Consider the following 17,207-nt stretch of genomic DNA (forward strand, 5'->3'; position numbering starts at 1 on the left):
GGTAGGAAATGGGAAATAATGTGTTTGAAGTGGCAAAAAATTGGTTAGAAATGAAGAAAAATGGTTTAGAAAGGGCCAAATGGCTTAAAAGAGGATAGAATCGGACACAAACGGGTTACAAAGAGCTAAAAATGGCATAAATGATGTTAGAAGTGGCGAAAAATGGGTTAGAAATGGTCAAAACTGGCTTAAAACTGGTGACAAATGGGCAAACATGCATTAGAAAAAGAAAAAAGTGGTTTAAATGGAGTCAGAAACGGGCCAAAAAGAGGCAGAAATTGAAAAAAATGGCATTAAACAGGTTAGAAGTCGCCAAAAATGGGTTAGAAACGGCGAAAACAGTTTAGAAATTGCAAATAAAAGCTTAAAACGGTTTAGAAGTGGGCATAAAAGCGTTAAAAGGGGTCAGAATTTGGCAAAAATGGATTGGAAATGGCCAAAACCACTTCAGAAATACAAACACCCCCCCCCCAACCAACATTAAAATGGGCTAGAAATGGGAAAAATGTGTTAAAAAAAAAAAAGCCAAAATGTCTTAAAATGGCTTAGAAATTACCAAAAATGGCTCAAAACGGGTTAGAAATGGTCAGAAATTGGTTAGAAGTGGCAAAAAATGGCATAAAATGGGTTAGAAGTGGCCAAATTTGGGTTAGAGATGGCCAAAAATGGTTTAGAAATGGGAAAAAAAGGTTTAAGATGGGTGAGAAATAGCCAAAAAATGGCTTAAACTGGTGAGAACAGGGCAAAAATGGGATAGAAATGGCCGTAAATGGCTCCTTCTTTCCCTCCCTCCTTCTTTCCTCTCCCTCCTTCCCTCTCTCCTTGCTTCCCTCCTTCCTTTTTTCCTTCCCTCCCTCCCTCCCTCCTTCCTTCCTTCGGAATGAGAGTGATTACAAGAGCAGAGGTTCTGAGACAATCTAATGGAAGAGAAGGTAAGAATACAGTTGAATACGGGGAAGAGAATAGAAGGGAAGAGGACCTAAGAGATTACTAGAGAAGAGCATCCGGGGAAAAGAATACCAGGGAACGTAAGAGATCTAACAGAATCTAAGATTAGAGAGCTGAAGAGCACCTAAGAAGAGAATATAGGGGGAGAGAGTATCATTGAATAGAAGAGAATCTAAGATTACAAGAGTAAAGAAGAGAATCTAAGAGAAGCCAAGAGAGAAAAATTGAAGAGCATACAGGAAAAGGGAAGAGAAATTTAGAGAATCTAAGAAAAGGAAAAGAAGAGACTGTAAGAGTATACCAGCAAATAAAACAGAAGGGAATCTAAGAGAACAATATGTAAGCAAATACAGAAGAGAGACAGGAATAAGTGAAAACACTATACACTGTAAGACAATACAGGAGAAAATAAGAAAATGTAGGACTACAAAAAAAGGGAAGAGAATATAAAAGAGGGAAGAGACTCTTAGAGAGCAAAAGAGAAGGGAATAGAAGAGAAAGGAATATATGAGAAGAGACTATAAGAGAATCTAAGATAAGGGAAGAGAACGTAAGAGGAGAGAATTTAAAAGAAAAGAGAAGGGAATAAAAGAGAAGAGAATATAAGGGAGAGGAAGAGACTAAGAGAATACAGGACAAGAGAAGAGAGTAAAGAGAAGGGAATAGAAGAAAATGTGAAAGGATACAAGAGAAGGGAGAAGAAGAGAATAGAGATTAGAAAAGACTAGGAGAATGGATGGAAAGAGAATATAAAAGAATCTGAGAAAACAGAACCAGAAGGGAAAGGAAGAGACTATAAGAAAATGGAAGAGACTAAGAGAATAGAGGAGAACAGGAGAGAAAAGAGTACAAGAGACGGGAAGGGAAGGGAAGACAGACGGGAAGGGAAGAGACTGTAAGAGAGTATTAGAGAAGACAAAAGCAATGTGCTCCTGGCTTGGTAAGGTCTTTATTTTTTCAGGACAACTATCTGACTTCATTAAAAGCAGGAATCTTTAAATATAAATAGCCTTGTCTGTCGTGGAGCTCCAAACCTTTGCAGCAGTCATCCAGCTGTGAGAGGCAGCTGCACAAAGGGAATCCTTTCTCTAAGGCGAGCAGCTGAGCAGCGACCTGTTACAGCCACCCATCAATGTCTAGCTGCGCGGCGACACGAATGCCACCAACGGAGCAGATAAGCTCTGGCACCAGCCCCCGAACAGGAGGGGACGCTGCTGCGTGCACGGAACGCAGAGGCAGAGCGCTTGCTGCGTGTGCACTGAGTAGCAAGAGTTTTCCATTCATATCCTCAGTGGCCTTACCTCTTCCTCCCGTGCCACTTTGCCGTGCTTCACTGCGGCACCAGAGGACCCTGTCCCTATACGGCTGGGTTCGTGAGCACACCGCGCGCCGGGCAGCCCGCATCACCTGCGGGGCTCTGTGATCACCAGGCTGCGGCAAAGGCAGCAGTAGAGAGGGGTCCCTTGGAAATGTGCTGTCTGCCTGCAGGCACCGCGCTGTTACGGCACCTCCTTGAAATCGGGGGCTAAATACACATCTCTGTCCCTGCGAGTGGTGCCCGGGGCTGCCGGGAAAGCGAATCTGTGGACTAGGCTGCGTGTGCTCTGGTCTGTAAGCCCCCTGTCAGCTGTGGTACAGCGGAAGTCCTGTCACTGTAAAATGTTTGGCAGATAATACCCTTTAGGGAACTAGAAACCCGCACTGATGCTGCGTGCCTGGCAGGCTAGGAAAGGTAGATACATTTGGGGTTACGCACACGAAAGCTCTACACCCTGCTGCGGTTCAAGTGCCATTGTTCCTATAGGCAGATGGCAAAGCAGCCTCAGGCCTCCTGCTGGGCTCAGGGGTCCATCAGCTGCACCAGAGGAGCCTTGCTTTCAGGACGTGACACTCGCTATGCTGGTAAGTGACCAGTTCAAATAGGCTGAAATGCAAGCAAATTTGCCCAGAGCTGGGTGTTACTCCCGCTGGTACCGGTACCTGTGGTAGCAAACATTTAATGAGAACCACATGCTGAGCAGACCTCAGTATTTCAAACAAGCCAGTTTCCCCTCCCTGGCTGCATTACACTATGTTCCTCCAGATGAACTGAGCCTCATGTCAGCAAAGCACTTTAGCTCAAGGTACCAAAGATGAGCTTCAGCAAGGGCACAATCGCACCAGACACACCAAAGAGCGTGAGGAGGAGAAGCCCTTCCATAAGAAAGAAGGGTAGCTGTGGCTTTGGGGTTTTAAAGAGACCCTCAGCAGCTGCAGGGAAACACCTGCATGCCCTGGGGTTCTAACCATAGGATCACAGAACGGTTTTGGCTGGAAGGAACCTTTAAAGGTCACCTCGTCCAACCCCTCCCCTGCAACGAGCAGGGACATCTCCAACTACATCGGGGGGCTCAGAACCACATCCAGCCTGGCCTCGAATGTCTCCAGGGACGGTGCATCCACCACCTCTCCGGGCAACCTGTGCCAGTGCTTTACCACCCTCATTACAGAAAAATAATGGGACTGACCTGCAGTGCCCGGCTCTCCCTCCCTCCAGCCCTTGCCTTCTCCTCAGCAGTGCAGCTCCTCTGCTGCAGAGCTGGGATCCCCCTCAGGAAAATCAACTCTGAGCCCTGAAACTGCCCCACGAGTCTCCGCCCACACAAGCGGGTCAGGATAGCAACGCTTTGTCAAGTTGTCACGCACATCACCTAGACGGAAGACACCGTAAACAAGGACAACACACAGGGACTCCCATTGGGTTGGAAAGACTGCATGGGTACTAATTCAACAAAGACAATACCAAGAGCTGTAAACTCTGCTGGCAGTACCCAAACGTCAAGAGGAAACTGGGGAGCTGCATTGTTACAACATCCAACAGGATGATGAGAAAAACAGTGGTAATTCCCCGCAGAGCTGCTGCAAAACAGCCTGCAAGCAAACCGATTGCTGCTTAGGCAAAAAGCAATGCAATGGTCTCAAATCAGGAAAGCAAATCAAGCTGAGATTTCCTGTGACAATGCTTTCAATTACATGAATGTACTTGACTGGAAGGGAAAAAAACTTCTTGAATTAAGCACGCAAGCAAGTTGAACAAAATAATTCCGTCCTTGTTCAAGCAGAGGACGTAGTTTTGCTCCGATTTACTGGCCCCAGGTGTTCCTATAGGAGGATCTAGATCTGTCCAGCTGTTGAAGGGACACTCTGCATTTATGCCAATGTAAGAGGAAACAAAGTCCTGCATCCAGATCTTGGGCCCCAACTCCAGAGTGACGTGGAGCCGCGCAAGTGAGCCAGAGGAAACCATGGAGATGCTGAGAAGGCTGGAGCACCTCTGCTCCGCAGCCAGGCTGAGAGAGATGGGCTTGTTCGGCCTGGAGAATAAAAGGTTCCTTAAGGGGGGGAAACCTTAGAGCAGCTCCAGTGCCTACAGGGGCCACAAGAAACCTGGAGAGGGGCTTTGGACAAGGGCGTGTAGGGACAGGCCAAGGGGGAATGGCTTTAACCTGCCCGAGGGGAGACTGAGACGGGCTCTCAGGCAGAAGCTCTTCCCTGTGAGGGTTCTGAGGCGCTGGCACGGGGTGCCCAGAGAAGCTGTGGCTGCCCCATCCCCGGCAGTGTTCTAGGCCAGGTAGGACACAGGGGCTTGGAGCAAGCTGCTCTAGTGTGAGGTGTCCCTGCCCGCCTGTGGGTAGGGGTTGGAACTGGATGAGCTTTAAGGTCCCTTCCAACATGAACCATTCCAGGATTCTGTAAAATGCAGAAGCGGGGAGGGTAACTACAGGCAAACTACAGACCAATTGGTGAAAGCAGAGGGTAAATGGATTTACTCTCTTGGCAACTTCCGAGGAGCATCTGCTACAATTACCAGACATACCTCCGCTCTCCTCCGTTGCTTCCCATTAGCAGAAACTTCTCTTTTCTTTTTGGTCTTGCAGCTGAAAGAAAGAGGTTAAAAAATCTTCTGGAGCTCCCGAAAGGGTCTGTTCCGGCACGCACAGTGTCCACGCGAGAGCACGCTGCTCTGAAACAGAAGGGTTCTTTTATTTACCTTCTTTTATTCTAACACGGGAAACAAGTGATTCAAAAAACACCCCTTTTATGACCAAATGAGCCCTTGCATCCACTCCCAGGGTCTTCTGAAGCAGTTCCGTGGTTAGGGTGGTGACATTACCGCTTTCAAGGGATGCGGTGACAGATGAGCCTGAAAGAACACAGGTTTCAAGAAAAGAAAAGAACAAAGTGTTGTGCCTTAGGTCACTGTATTTGAGAGCTGTGAACAACAGCAGCAAGGGCAGAGCAGGCAGTTTCCAGATTTCTTTATGCTGTTTGGAATCAGCGAGGAAAAGGCCCTCACCTAAGCGCTGTGGCCCTCACCCAGAGCTCTTCTACCCCAGAGGCAGTGTGTCCGCTCACTCTTTCTGGCTGTGCTTCCCTGCCAGGTCAGCTCGCTGCCCAGGGCCTGGCCAGCAGCGCCCACGGTTGCATTAACACCCCCGTGAAGTACTGCCCTGCCCAAGTCTAGTCTCCTACCTGTGCAGCATACATACTAAATCTTTGCTGACAGCTACCCATCCCTTTGAGAGGGAAAACCACGGCTGCTGCCACACATGTGGCAGGTTTGAGGGCAGGCGAAGCAGAAAATGCCACGCTGTACACCATGCTTCCCGCCCTGTTTTCTTCTTCTTCTCCTCCCTCTGCTCAGTCCAGGTCCCTTCCCTCACACTGAATGAAGGTCCTCATTCTGCCTTTTAAAGTACATTTTCAAAGAGAGCGAAAGAAACCAGACACAAACTGTGCCTGAACTGAAAAATCATCCGCTGCTTAAGGCGGCTGTGTGAGCCTTGTCGCCCTTGCAGCTGTCAGCAAGTACACTGCTATTAACTACCCTTGGAAAGCAAAAGGCTTAGGGTCCCCGTTAGCCCGTTCGCCTTTACGGTGTGCTGTCAATGCTCACGACGGGCATCACTTACGTGTCCAGGCGAGAGGGGTTCAGCAAGGAAGACACCTTCTGCTTTCAGGAACAGCACAGAGGGCCTTCAAAAACGCTCTCTCCTGTAGGATCCCCTTCTGGGCTTCTGCATTTCACTGGTTATAATGAATGCCTGTTCCAAACAGATTACCATGAAAATGTTCCTTACTTTGAAGAGAGACAAAGGTTGAGCCGTATCAACCCGTTCTCCTACCGTTAACCCAGAAAGCAAACTACTTACTTGTTTTGCAACCCCTGTCACGTTCCTGGTTTCTGCCTGTTGACATGGGGCACCCTGCCCAATTTCCAGTGAGCTCCACTGAAGTTGTCTACTCTGAAATACTGAAAAACAGTAATGTGTTTGTGTCTGTGGCCTCCTGGATAGGCCTCCTAGGATGACAAATAAAACCTGCTGTTGAGATACCATTTGCTACTGTTTCGTAACCAAATAATTTCAGAGCAATTTCTCCTTCCCCAAGCTCAGAGTGTTCTACTCCAGGAAGGACCACAGGCAAGGCACTCTACTAAATAAACTAAACAGCTTCCATGGTTTCAGCCCAGCCAGCAGCTAAGCACCACACAGACAACCCTTTACTCCCTGTCGATGCCAAAACCAGTGTAAATGTGCTCAACCATTTATAGTTGGCATTCCTACACAGAGCCAAGCTTGCTGCATTTAGAGCTGTGTGGAGTGAGTGTTTTTCTCTTGTAGGACGCAAACTGAGGCCTCCCACTGTTCGTGTTCTACATTAAAAACATTAAGTGTTTCTTTTTCTCATTGTCAACTAGAAATCTGTTGACGTCGCAATCCCAGTCATCGTGAAGTCATGGTTTTTGTTGTTTGCGCTGACTTCTAGGAAAACAAAAAAGGAAGCATTTTTAGCAAGTGATAATAAAGCTATGTCATAGTATTATATCTAGAAATAAACTTTCATTCATCGCCATTATACATCAGAGACCTCTATGACTAATGCTAAACTTATACCAGAGATTGCGCAGAGAGACTCAGCTAGCACGATATAAAAGCTGCCTTACAACAGGCTACTTACACTGTAACCCAAAAACGAGCAAGCAACTTCCTGATTACCTGAAGATGCAGACGCTACCTGGGACAAACGTGATTATCTGCTTTACATGCCAAGCTATAATGATGTTTGTTAACGGTGGGTTTCCGACACCCGCCTTCAGTCAGAACAAAACCTCAGTTCCGTGAGTGCTCCCAGTAAATGGAACAGTGCCTTTGCCACAAGAAACCATGCAACCTGGCCCATGACAAACTAGCAGCCATCACACAGCACTGCAATAGCAAACCAGGAGGAGAGCGACACTGCGATCCACGCATCTTTCCGATTTCCTTGCACAGGAACCTCGCTCGCAATAGGAGGGAGCGGCAGCCACAGTCCATCAGAGCTCCAACAAGCAGGGCCGGACCACTGCATTCTGCTAATGCTTCAGCAAGACAGAACCTCTCTGTCCCTTGAAAGAAAAGATGCTGGCAATGGCTTAAACTTTAAATGAGGAAATTGATGCTGCAGTAAAAACTCAGGCTGTGGGGAGCGGGGGGGACGCAAATAAGATGCAAAAGAACACACAAGGAAAGCAATCCGGATTCTTGCTTCTGTGTGAGCAGCCATCAAATGCAGCAGTTTGGGCCCTTCTAAGCAGAAAAGGCAGGGGCTGGCATGAGGCATTATTTCACTGTGTTGATGCTGTGGGAGTAGGAAGACGGCTAGAGTACAGACAGACCTGCAAGGCAGACAAGGCAGAGATCTTGCCCGACAGAAAAAGGAGGCAGGAAGCCCATCAAACCTGTCTATTAGCAAACCGTACCAGGAGCACAGGAAAACCTCACGAGAAGGGCTTTCTTTGGCCGAGAAACAACCTCAAGCAGGACACCAGGCAGAGCTTACAAGGGAAGGAAAAACGACTGTACAAAACACAGTTAAATCTTAGAGATTAAGAAGTACAAAGATCAAACAGGTCTCAGCAAATTCCTCCCTTAGACATGACAAGTTACCTACAAATTACAAGCAAAGAAGTGAGATCACCTAGTACTGCTGCTGCTGCTAAAACCAGCAAACTTGTCCAGGTATGGCCTGAAAACCACCCTATTGCTTTGTCACAGCTTTCAGTAAGGATGAAGAACCCAGAAAGTCCAGAATTTTAAAGGAATTGGCACATGTAATCTCACACCAGCAACGAGGCTTTTAGGTAAGTCAGACAAAACAGGGTTGGGGGCAAAGACCACCAAACAGAGCCCCAGCTCTTCGTACAGGCGACGGTTCCCAGCAGTGTCCCCAGACTACCCCGACGGAGAGCTGCCAGCAAGGAAGGGAGGAAACAGCCCATGTCACCTGCACTGTGCCACACGGCGACAGCGCTCACAGGGCTGAGACAGGCCGAGAACTGCTGGGGCAGGGGACACCACCAAGTGAGCATCACTGGCCCGACACAGAGGGGATAAAACCTGCAACTGGATGGAAGAAAGGAGCCATAAGGAGCTGCAAGAGCCTAGAGGGTAGCTGGTACGGAGCTGAGGTGGAGAAAAGAAAAGCACGAGGAACCTGACCCAGTGCTGTCCAGGAGTCACACAGAGACCCAGGAGCCGCACCAGGAGCCGCACCAGGTCTCTGCAGGTAACACTTATTCACAGCTTTGCCTCCTGGTAGCTGGTGCTGAGTTGCTCTGACATATCCTGGTGAACACGACCATCACAACCAGCTGTTTTGCGCCCGGTAACATGGTATGTCCCTCCCTTGAAGCCTCACCAGGCCCACGGGAGACACAGCTGCCCTTGTCTGGCGACCACAGCGCCAAGCTGCAGATGGGAAGCATCGCACCAAAGAGATGTTATGAGCTCAGCTCCCTTCGGGCTTCATTTTGCCTGCTCATGGTCAATACTGCTAGTGATTGCCTCGATACAGACACCAGGAATGTGTGGACAACATCTGAGGATGATGCAAAGCGCTTTCTGTACAGTGGTGAAACTTTCACAACCCAGGAGCTGGGGGACTCGGAAAACTGAAGTACTAACAAAGACCATGACATGAAAATGACAGTGGTTGGGGATCAATGAGCTGGGCGTACTAAGTCAGTAACTAATTTATAAGCTTCCACCAACAAGCAGCCTAAGAAAGGCAAAATCCGTCCCTGGAAACGCAAGAGAAGCGTTTAAACCAAGCTCTATGCCGAGCATACTCTAATGACAAGGAATTAATCTCAAAGGCTGGTTTGTAATGCACAGACAGACAATGCACAAACACTTCTGAAGCTGCTTTAAGACAACCTGGGAAGTGGGAAGGGGAAATGCGCTTGCCCAAGACAGCAGTTCAGGGTACTGCAACCCCAGAGCAGTCACAACGTCAGCAGGTACAGGGGCACAGTGCCACGTGTTCTCGGCATTGCTGGTGGAACAGAAATATGGCACGAGAGAATTACCGTGATTCAGAAGTGACGCAAAGACGCGACGTGAGAGAAGGGAGGAGGGAGGGGAGGAGGGAGGGGATTGGGTGTTGCTAGGAGACAGCGGTGAGGGCGACGCCTGGTGGGGAGAATGGGCATTGCATAGAGCCCCATAGGGACCGATAGAGCCCCAGAGAGACCCATAGAGGCCCTGGAGAGACTACAGAGATCCCACAGAACCCCATAGATGGGTCTTGCGCCCTAAGCCTGCCCCATAGCGCACCTTGTGGAGCCCCACAGAGAGCAGCGCCAGGAGCAGGAGCCCCCCAGAAACCCCCCTAGTATGAGGGGCAGGAGGCTGGGGGGCTCCGAGTGCTCCAGCTGGGTCTGGAGCTGTGGGGCAGAAAGAGGGGGATGGGGGGCTGCCCCATAGAGACCCCAAAGGGACCCATAGAGCCCCACAGAGACACATAGAGCCCCACAGAGACCACATAGGGAACCACAGAGACCCCATAGACCCCCCATAGCCCCGCACAGACACCCATATCCCCACTGGACCCCATTAGCCCAGGAGGGGGGGTGGTGTGTCCTTGGCTGACCGCCCCCCCGCGGCCCTTTACCGCCCCCTGCAGGCCACACTGCAAATCCCTGCCTGCACCCCCCATCGACACCCAATGGAGCCCCATAGCGCTCCACAGACACCCCATAGCGCCCCATAAACACCCATAAGCCCCCTTGACCGCCATTTCCCACCTCCTTCATCCACCCCATAGTGAAGTCCTCCCTGACCTCAAAGCGCAGCACTTCGGGGGGGCTCCATGGGGCCCATTTGGCACTGGAGCTCCTTACACAAGGCCGCGGCGCAGTTCTATGGGGCACAGATGTGGGACAGAGCTTATGGGGCCCACAGAGCCCCATAGGGACCCACAGAGACCCTCAGCACATCAGGTAAGCAAAACCCAGACATGCGTTACTGCGAGACTCGTCAGATATAGCACTGCATCTATAAAAAAGCAACAGGTTGAGACTTTAAATCATTCAGCATAAACAGAGCAGCCCTAAAGCCACCCAGTCTGGTAGCTCGATGCGTCTCCTGCTACAAGCACCTCCCAAGACAGACTGAGATCTGGATCAGCTCCCTCACAACGCTGTCTCTGCATCCAGAATACCAAGCATTTATGAAGAAACCTGATGGCTACTGCAGCAAGGCCGGTGTCCAAACCGGGGGATACCAGGGGAGCAGCAGCAGCAGCTGCAGTCCTCACTGACAGTCTCAAGGGAAAGGCTGCGATGAGCTGGCTGGGGTCCCCTAGGGCACAACGCGGCAAGGTCTATTTGCAGAACAAAAGGAGGGCAATGAGCCCTGCCCCTGCTGCCGCAGACCTGACTCATTTCATGGAGGGAGAATGTCAGGCTCCAGATCTCTCAGCACCTTCAAGCTCCAGTGAACAGTCTCATCTCCAAACCACCCGCACGTTTAGATCAGAGGAAAGAAACAGGGAATTCCGTGGCTGCTTCCTAATCGGGTGTTTCCACCTTCGCCCCTTCCCCTGCCAGTGAAGGCACAGTGTGAATTAAGGGCCTCCGGGTAACCCCCGCCCCGGGTCTTTACTCCCCCCAGTACCGAGCCCCTGGCGCTGTGAGGCTTCCCGCGCGGGCAGCCAGCGGGCAGGAGCCGCCCCTCTGCGCCCGCCCAAGGCACGGACGGACGGGCGGGCCGCCGGGCCCGCTCGCCTCCCCGATAACCCCGGCGCGCTCGGACCTCAGCTGCTGCCGCCGCTGCCGGGACCCGGACCCGGACCCTGCCCGCCGCCATGCTGCTCCCGGGCGCTGCGCATGCGGCACCGAAACGGCGCGCGGAGGGACCGGAGCCGGCGCGCCAACACCGGGCTGCGGCCACGAGCACCCCGCGGGCATGCCCGCACACCAACCCGCAACCGCGGCGGCCACCACGTGACACGGGCCACTTCCGGGGACAGCAGCGGGGACAAAGGGAGCACCACTGCTCATGCGCGGAGCCCGGGCTGCAGTACCGAACTCTGGACACAGGATGGCAGCAGCGAGACACCCGGGCGCCACACCGCCCCCCCCAGCCCATCATGGTATGGTCGTTATGTGATCGCTATGGGGTCTGTGCGAGTCTCTACCGATTGCTGTGCATCTCTGCCACAGCTCCTTGATGCAAGACTACTTTCATCACGTTGACAACTGATTCATAACAGATATCTGAAAAAACAACTGCAAAATTACCACCGAGTTGCTAAAAAACAACTCAGTTAATACCCACACAACCTTTTATCTCTAAAGACTGTTGATGAGCCCAGAACCTGTAACCTCCATCCCAAGAAAACGCACAAGCTTTGCCGCTAATCGTAGTACACACAGACTTGCACTACAGATGCTCCACCTGGCCCAACTACTGACCATGAGCAGAGCAACTCAAGGCAATCACACACACACACAAAGAACACTACAGACTCTGTGACACCGAAAAGAGAGAAAAATCTGAAGAAGTAGACTACCTCCCAGATGGAACACTACATCCACCCAGATCACCTGCACAGCCGCAAGAGCAACGCAACAGGTCTCCTCAGGAGCCTGAGAACAAAGTCCGACATGACCATGTGTTTCCAAAAACAACCACAAAACCTGACATGATGGACATGCAAAAAGCATGAAGACCCATGAGCACGACTCAAAATTCAAGACCCATGAGCATGAAAATGCACAGACAATGTCCTAACCAATGAAACGGGATGCCAAGATAACAGAGATATGAAAGCAGCCTGGAGACACGGAGACACTCAGACACTCTGGCTCAGACACTGACTCTTGATACACTATCACACCCACTCACAAGCAGACTCTCTGGCCCTGACTCATTAATTACAAGCTTATTCCTAGAGCTCTTCTGTCCATTCACACAGATCACGAGGAGTAGACAGCTACACTGATTATAGAAACCCACCACCTACATTCCAGAGCGCAAGAGCTCCAGCTAAAAGAAAACTAGAGACAAACAGAGAACTCTCAACTAGTTTATTAACATGGGATACTATAGAGATAGTGAAGGATACTTCTCATGGTTGCTTATCTTACTGCCATGGGTTCTTTTTGGCACCCAACGTGGAGCTCGAAAGGTTGAGATAACGACAGATCTGACAAGATTAATAGTAAAACAACCGTGGTGGTTTATACAAGGTCAGCCATAAATCACGCAATTGCTCTCTCACTCCCCCCCTTCTTGCCCTCCCCCTACTCCTGGGGGGACAGAGAGGAGAATCGAAAAGAATGCAAATCCCACAAGTTGAGTTAAGAAGAGTTATTAATTAAGGTAGAACACAAGTCACTACTGCTACCACCAATAATGATAATAATAAGGGAAATAACAAGGGAAGAGAATACAACACCTCACCACCAGTCGACTGATAACTCGCCTGCCCCCCAGCCAAACCGAGCACCAACCCATACCTCATCCCACCCTGCAGTCTCTAGCCCTTCCAGGTAACTCACAGTTAGATCCTGGGCATGATGTGCTGTGGTACGGAATACCTCTTTGGCTAGCTTGGGTCAGGTGTCCTGTTCTCTGCTTCCTCCCGGCTTTCCCTCCTCCCTGGCAGAGCATGAGGATCAGAAAGTCCTTGCCCAGACTAAAACATTTGTGTTATCAGCTCTGTTCCCAGGCTGGAAGTCAAAACACAGTGCTGCACCAGCTACTAAGAAAGAGAAAACAAGACTGATACTGCTGAACCCATGAGAACAGACTTATGAACCCCAAGGACCCTGTGAGGACCATACACAAACCAGCTCCGAGAATCATCATGGCCGTGTGAGGTGGCAGGCTCAACCTTAGCGGGCGTCCCCGCGCAGGCAACGGTCACCTGGGTGGGATGAGCTGCTGCCTCCCTCACACGGCATGAGGCTCGGGCTTCCATACTCACAAGCAGGCACGCTCATTGCGACGCAGGGGGCCAGCCCACGTCGCAAGAAGTGGCCAACAATACCTGGGAAGGTCTGCAAGGGTCAGGACTTTTCCAGGCAGTTCTAAAGCACAACTTCCCGGGTAGGCACCAAAGCTGGACTTTTTGGGAAAAGCCCAAGCAGTACACCACAAGAGGGAGCCAAAGAGAACAAACACTACTTTCCTACCTTTGTGTGTTTCACCACGGACCATTACCTATTGTCCCCGACACAACACCCCACACTTAAGCCCCACAAATGGCACTTTTGCATCCTGTCTTTTAACTCTGAGGCACTACCTTCACTAGAGCTGACCATTTACCTCCAGGCACCCTCTACTGTGTCCTCAGACATTCTGGCTCAAATACTACATTGGAATGCTACATCTCAAACCCCTTCCTGCCACTCTGACATTGTCCCCCACGCCCTCACCTCCTACAGGAGGCCCTCTACTTAGCGTGCGTAGTGCCATGCGTCTCGAGGCGGCCTCACTGCTCGGAACTCCCACAGCAGATGACAGCCATGTTGCTCCCCTTGCCAAGTTCCTCTTCTTCATCTGACAGAAACAAACAAACAAAGGGCAACACGTTGTGCTGGCCGTCATCTCCAGCATCCCATCCATCCAGCCCAGCCTCTTCCTTACCAACCATCTGCCTCCTCTCAAGCTTCTCAACACCGTGCTCGCCTCTCACGAAGCGATTCCAGACTCTGACGCCGGGCCTCTCCTCTCCTCTGTGCCCTAGGAGGGCAACAGAACCCAATGACCGTGGTTCTTGCAAAAGTGACTGAATCCACAATCCTTCCGCTTACCTTCCTGACCCACCTCAAGCACTCATCCGACTCCAAACGTAGAGGGCGAGACCTGCAATACCCAACACAAATACTGAACCCCTTTACCACATTCTTCTCAACTCTAAGCTAACACACACACACACCCACCCCTTAACTCCTCACAGCCCTCCTCAGCTGGCACCTTCACCTCCCCCGGGTTTCCTGCAGCACCTGAAACACAAAGGGAAACAGACAAACGCTGAGAGGATTCAAAGATGCACCCTTCCCTCAGCAAGTCCCTTCTCCCTCTCCAGTCACTCTGCTGCTCGTCCCACTGGCCTTAGCACATCTTACCTTCTCTCCTTTGAGCCCGGGCTCTCCCTGCAGAACACAGCCTTAAGAACTGGTTTTGATTTCACAAAAACTACAAGACATGCCATCAGTTGCTACTTCACTCTGCTAAGCACAGCTCACCCAGTCCAAGTCAGCTTCGGGACACAGAGCACCGCTGCGCTCCTTGATCCGCACCTTCAAATTAAATATGCGCAGCAAATCAAAAGCCCGCCAGGAGAATCAACAGGAACTTGCTTCCGACACCACAAATTTACCTACCTGGTACCATCACTCTGCTCAACCCTCCCACACCAGCCTCTCACATACCACTACCCATCTCGTCATCTGCAAGAACAACCTGGCATTAGTCACCGCAACGCCAAGCAAAAGCTTAGCCTGCCTCTAAGCCTCAGGCCACACTCACACCGACACTTAGGTTGACATGCAGTCACACACTGGCATTGAGACACTCTCAGCAGGCCCTCACACCCTCCGGCTCACACACTAACTCCAGATATATACTATCACGCACACTCCCAAGCAGACTCTCTGCCCCCGACTCATTCATTACAAGCTTATTCCTAGAGCTCTTCTGTCCATTCACACAGATCATCAGGAGTACACAGCTACACTGTGCTTATAAAAACCCACCACCTCCCTTCCAGAGCTCAAGAACTCCAGCTACAGAGAAAACCAGAGAACTCCCAACTACTTTATTAACATGGGAAACTGCAGAGATAGTCAAGGATACTTCTCATGGCTGCCTATCTTACCAACCCCAAGGACCCTGCCAAGACCATCAGCAAACCAGCTCCGACAATCATCACGGCTGTGCGAGGTGGCAGGCTCAACCTTAGCGGGCGTCCCCACGCAGGCAACGGTCGCCTGGGTGGGATGAGCTTCTGCCTCCCTCACCTAGCATGAGGCTTGGGCTTCCATACTCACAAGCAGGCACGCTCTTTGTCACGCAGGGGGCCAGCCCACGTCGCAAGAAGTGCCCAACAATATCTGGGAAGGTCTGCAAGGCTCAGGACTTTTCCAGGCAGTTCTAAAGCACAACTTTCTGAGTAGGCACCAAAGCCAGACTTTTTGGGAAAAGCCAAAGCAGTACACCACAAGAGGGAGCCAAAGAGAACAAACACTACTTTCCTACCTTTGTGTGTTTCACCACAGACCATTACCTATTGTCCCCGACACAACACCCCACACTTAAGCCCCACAAATGGCACTTTTGCATCCTGTCTTTTAACTCTGAGGCACTACCTTCACTAGAGCTGACCATTTACCTCCAGGCACCCTCTACTGTGTCCTCAGGCATTCTGGCTCAAATACTACATTGGAATGCTACATCTCAAACCCCTTCCTGCCATTCTGACATTGTCCCCCACGCCCTCTCCTCCTACAGGAGGCCCTCTACTTAGCGTGCGTAGTGCCATGCGTCTCGAGGCGGCCTCACTGCTCGGAACTCCCACAGCAGATGACAGCCATGTTGCTCCCCTTGCCAAGTTGCTCTTCATCATCTGACAGAAACAAAAAAAGGGCAACACGTTGTGCTGGCCGTCATCTCCAGCATCCCAGCCATCTATGCCAGCCTTTCCTGTAACTCTACTTCGCCTTTACATTATGCTCACCTACTCCCAATCTATTGCAGAATACAATGCTGGACTTCTCCTGCACTCTAGGACCTAGGAGCACAATAGAAAGAAATGACCATGGTGCTTGTAAAAAGTGACCAACCCCCACAACCATTATTGTTACCTCTCCGACTCACCTCAAATACTCATCTGACTCCAGAAGTAGAACGCAAGACCTGCAATAACCAACACTACTACTGAACCCTTTGCCATGCTATTCTCAGCTCTTACTCACCACTCACGCAGACAACCTTCTCACAGCCCTCCTCAGCTGGCAGCTTCACCTCTCTTGATTTAAGTGTGGCACCTAAAAAAGAAATGGAAACAGGCACTCATGGAGAGAAAAACAGAAGCTTTGGCCGACCCTGAAATAAGTTGCTACTGGGGTGTTCCAAGCATGGCTCACCTTGACTGAGTCATCTGAATGTTATTTTTCAGCTCGAGTGCGAGGATGAGTTTGAGCCAGGGAGTCTTTTAGCCAGGTAGTCAGAACCAGGAATTCTGTGTTAGAATCAACTTGAGATTTGTGTGGATGCATGAGCCAGTACGTGTCAGACTAAACCTAAGTGAGTGTGAGGAGAAGTCAGCGCCAGAGAACGTCTGTGCAGCTTAAACATGAACATGAGTCTGAGCCAGTCTGTGTGAGAAGGAGCCTGCACTGTCTGCCAGTCTTGAATATGAGTCTAAGCCAATGAAAGCCAGAAAATTAAAGCCGGGGAGCAGGCAATGAACCAGAACCAGATGAAACAAGACCCAGCTGTGGATCGTCAGGGTGCTCTTATCCCAGCTGGGGGTTTGCCCCACCCCTGACCCAGGTCACTGAGGGAAGGGCTGGGGGTGACACCCTCCCTCCCTAACACAGTCAAGCTGTAGCTGCCCTACCCATGTAAGCTCACGCTACAGAGTAACCCCCTGCCTTTCCCTCAGCCCCATGCTACATTTCAAACCCCTTCCTGCCATCCGGACCTTGTCCCCCACCCTCCAGTCCCAAGCAGCAGTCCCTCTACTTAGCTTCCATAGTGCCATGGGTTTCAAGCTGGCCTTGATGCTCAGAACACCCACATCAGAGTCCTGTGATCTTGCCACAGCTGCCAAGTTTCTCGTTATCACCTGCAGCAAGTAAACGAGCAAACAGGATCACACTGTGCTGGCCACCATCATCACCACCACCCCACCCACCAGTGCTGGCCTGCTCTGTAACAGCCCTC

At 50.7% G+C, this 17,207-nt stretch overlaps 1 protein-coding gene across 21 annotated transcripts; it reads right to left on the reverse strand.

Moving 5' to 3' along the window:
• Positions 1-1,761: 1,761 nt before the first annotated feature.
• Positions 1,762-16,983, reverse strand: LOC136022709 (uncharacterized). 21 transcript variants are annotated; one of them, XR_010616277.1, is made up of 14 exons: positions 16,137-16,981; positions 15,997-16,050; positions 15,311-15,885; positions 14,387-14,710; positions 14,201-14,263; positions 14,072-14,123; positions 13,905-14,000; positions 13,694-13,817; positions 12,815-13,014; positions 6,141-6,241; positions 5,901-6,032; positions 4,979-5,131; positions 4,805-4,865; positions 3,911-4,301 (listed from the first exon to the last, which is right to left on the reverse strand). XR_010616277.1 is itself a non-coding variant. In XM_065696362.1 (14 exons), the coding sequence occupies exons 11-14, from the start codon at positions 12,924-12,926 to the stop codon at positions 4,071-4,073; spliced, it is 933 nt and encodes a 310-aa protein (XP_065552434.1). In that variant the 5' UTR covers positions 12,927-13,014; positions 13,694-13,817; positions 13,905-14,000; positions 14,072-14,123; positions 14,201-14,263; positions 14,387-14,413; positions 14,507-14,560; positions 14,645-14,710; positions 15,311-15,885; positions 15,997-16,050; positions 16,137-16,953; the 3' UTR covers positions 3,911-4,070. The 21 variants fall into 21 exon arrangements, 16 of the variants coding, with proteins under 16 accessions (XP_065552442.1, XP_065552434.1, XP_065552426.1 ...); XM_065696362.1 differs by lacking the exons at positions 5,901-6,032; positions 6,141-6,241 and having other exon boundaries at positions 3,911-4,677; positions 14,387-14,413; positions 14,507-14,560; positions 14,645-14,710; positions 16,137-16,953; XR_010616275.1 differs by having other exon boundaries at positions 3,911-4,865; positions 16,137-16,983.
• Between the last annotated feature and the right edge of the window lie 224 nt (positions 16,984-17,207).

The sequence above is a fragment of the Lathamus discolor genome, chromosome 16 (genome assembly GCF_037157495.1).
Source record: "Lathamus discolor isolate bLatDis1 chromosome 16, bLatDis1.hap1, whole genome shotgun sequence".
Taxonomy (NCBI): domain Eukaryota; kingdom Metazoa; phylum Chordata; class Aves; order Psittaciformes; family Psittacidae; genus Lathamus; species Lathamus discolor.